At 44.4% G+C, this 1,881-nt stretch overlaps 1 protein-coding gene across 1 annotated transcript; it reads right to left on the bottom strand.

Moving 5' to 3' along the window:
• Positions 1 to 701: 701 nt before the first annotated feature.
• Positions 702 to 1,500, bottom strand: LOC139127789 (mRNA (2'-O-methyladenosine-N(6)-)-methyltransferase-like). The gene is made up of 2 exons (XM_070693666.1): positions 1,021 to 1,500; positions 702 to 745 (listed from the first exon to the last, which is right to left on the bottom strand). The coding sequence occupies exons 1-2, from the start codon at positions 1,310 to 1,312 to the stop codon at positions 702 to 704; spliced, it is 336 nt and encodes a 111-aa protein (XP_070549767.1). The 5' UTR covers positions 1,313 to 1,500.
• Positions 1,501 to 1,881: the final 381 nt, after the last annotated feature.

The following is a 1,881-nucleotide window of genomic DNA, read 5'->3' as shown; positions in this document are numbered from 1 at the left end:
GGGGGAAGGGGAGGGGCAATCAATCATACTCATTCATAACACAATCATACTTCGCTAGCTCACAAAGAGTATAGACGGACAAGATATTGGTTTTTCATTTTAAACAATAACAGTAAATTTATTTTCTCAAAGTTAACAAAATTTAACAAGGCAAAAAGCATGAAACACAACACTTTTTATTGCAAGTGTCTTTCAGTGTCCTTGGCAAACTTGTAATGTCCGAAGAAAAAACACATTTATAAATTGAAGGAAATTGAAATGATTAACTGCTTGCAGAACTAATTGTGGAACAAACTGCGGTGATCATGTCGTTGCACAAGACCATTCCATACATGGACAGACTGTCCGATAGAGCTTCAAAACATCTTCAGGGTCTTCACTCCAGCGGTAGTACAACAACTCCAACAGGTCATCAAGATCAAGTAATCCAAGGGGGGTATTATGATCCAGGGTGATGTAACACAGTTCAGCCATGGCAAGAATAGACTTCTGCACAGCCAGCATGTTGATTCGTTTGGCAGCATCCGTAAAGTATTTGCTGATGACTTCTCGTTGACCTGCTGGGGTATCGCCATAGTACAGGCACTCATGGTCTCTTTGAGATGGGTAGTCTTCTCGGCACCCCTCACATTTTTAGTTGATGATAGCATTGACTTGGTCCAGGATAAATTTGGCGTAGACATATTTTGCCACTCTTCTTGCTACTTTCCTGTCCAAGTCTTTGGCATATCGCTGAAGGAAGGCTCTGAAAAAAGGGATGAAAGACGGGTCTGTGAGTACCAGGTCAATTGCACGTCAGTGTCTTGGCAGCCTCATCGATACTCTGCGCAATACTTTTCAATCGACTCCACTGATCCAAATTCAAATTGATGCCCTTCTTTGTCGGTATCAGTTCTCCAGTGTCAGGTTTCTTGAAGAATTCACGTATCCCCACGTACACATTTCCCTTGAACATCTGCACACTCACAATCCGAGCTGACGTCTCTGTGTCACGTAGAAGAAATCTGAATTGTCTCTCACCTGCTTGACTGGTGGTGCCAGGCTTGGAAGGTGGAGGGACCAAAGCAGCTGCTGATGGCTGACTGGACGGAGTCTTATGAGGCAGGGGCACTTCCTGAGAAGGCTCTGGCAAGTCAGGGCTCTTCCTCCCTGGAACATCAGCATACCTCTCATCTTGGTCAGAGACAGTGGGCATTGTCCAGACACTGGTGTTAGTCTTAACGTTGAAGTAGTACGGCAGTTCTGCCTTCACTGAATAACACTTGCGCCATCCCTCTTCCAGTAGTCTTGGTGACAGTATTGGAGTTGCCATGGTTATGAAGAGTTGAGTTGTTGTTGTTGTGGAGGGTGGGACTTCTAGAGCAAGACTGGCCCTTAGATGGCCCTCTCAGAACTTATATACCCTCATTTTTGCATATATTAAGCAACTAACCAATCAGGAAAGCACATTGCTATCCCAATATCCCTTGCGGCATTTAAATGAACCAATGGGAGAAGCTAGTTAATGAGGCCCCCTAGCATGTGAAAAAAGTAAAAAAGACCCCCTAACTTCCAAAGTGGTCTATACCGTCTCATGTACTACTCTTGCCCTTCCCTTTAGAACTGAGCGGTTCCTGAGCAATAAAATACCAAACTGATTTCCGCTCTGACGCAGCGCCTCCTGGAAAATGACGCAACACACTCCAATTTCCACTTGCCTGTGCAGTTTGACTACACTGCTCTGCTTTTTAACACACGACCGCACAACACGGCACGCTGGGTATAAAATGTGAAAACAAGAACTACTAAAGTCAAAGTATGGTGGAAACAACAACAAGAAAATATTAGTTTATTGCCGCAAGTTCAGGCCTAGGAGGGCTTTATCGTGTCACCAATCACAGG

This window comes from Ptychodera flava, chromosome 3 (genome assembly GCF_041260155.1).
Source record: "Ptychodera flava strain L36383 chromosome 3, AS_Pfla_20210202, whole genome shotgun sequence".
NCBI classification, from domain to species: Eukaryota; Metazoa; Hemichordata; class Enteropneusta; family Ptychoderidae; genus Ptychodera; species Ptychodera flava.
The sequence above is the reverse complement of the archived record's forward strand: the minus strand, read 5'-3'. Positions and strand labels throughout refer to the sequence as shown.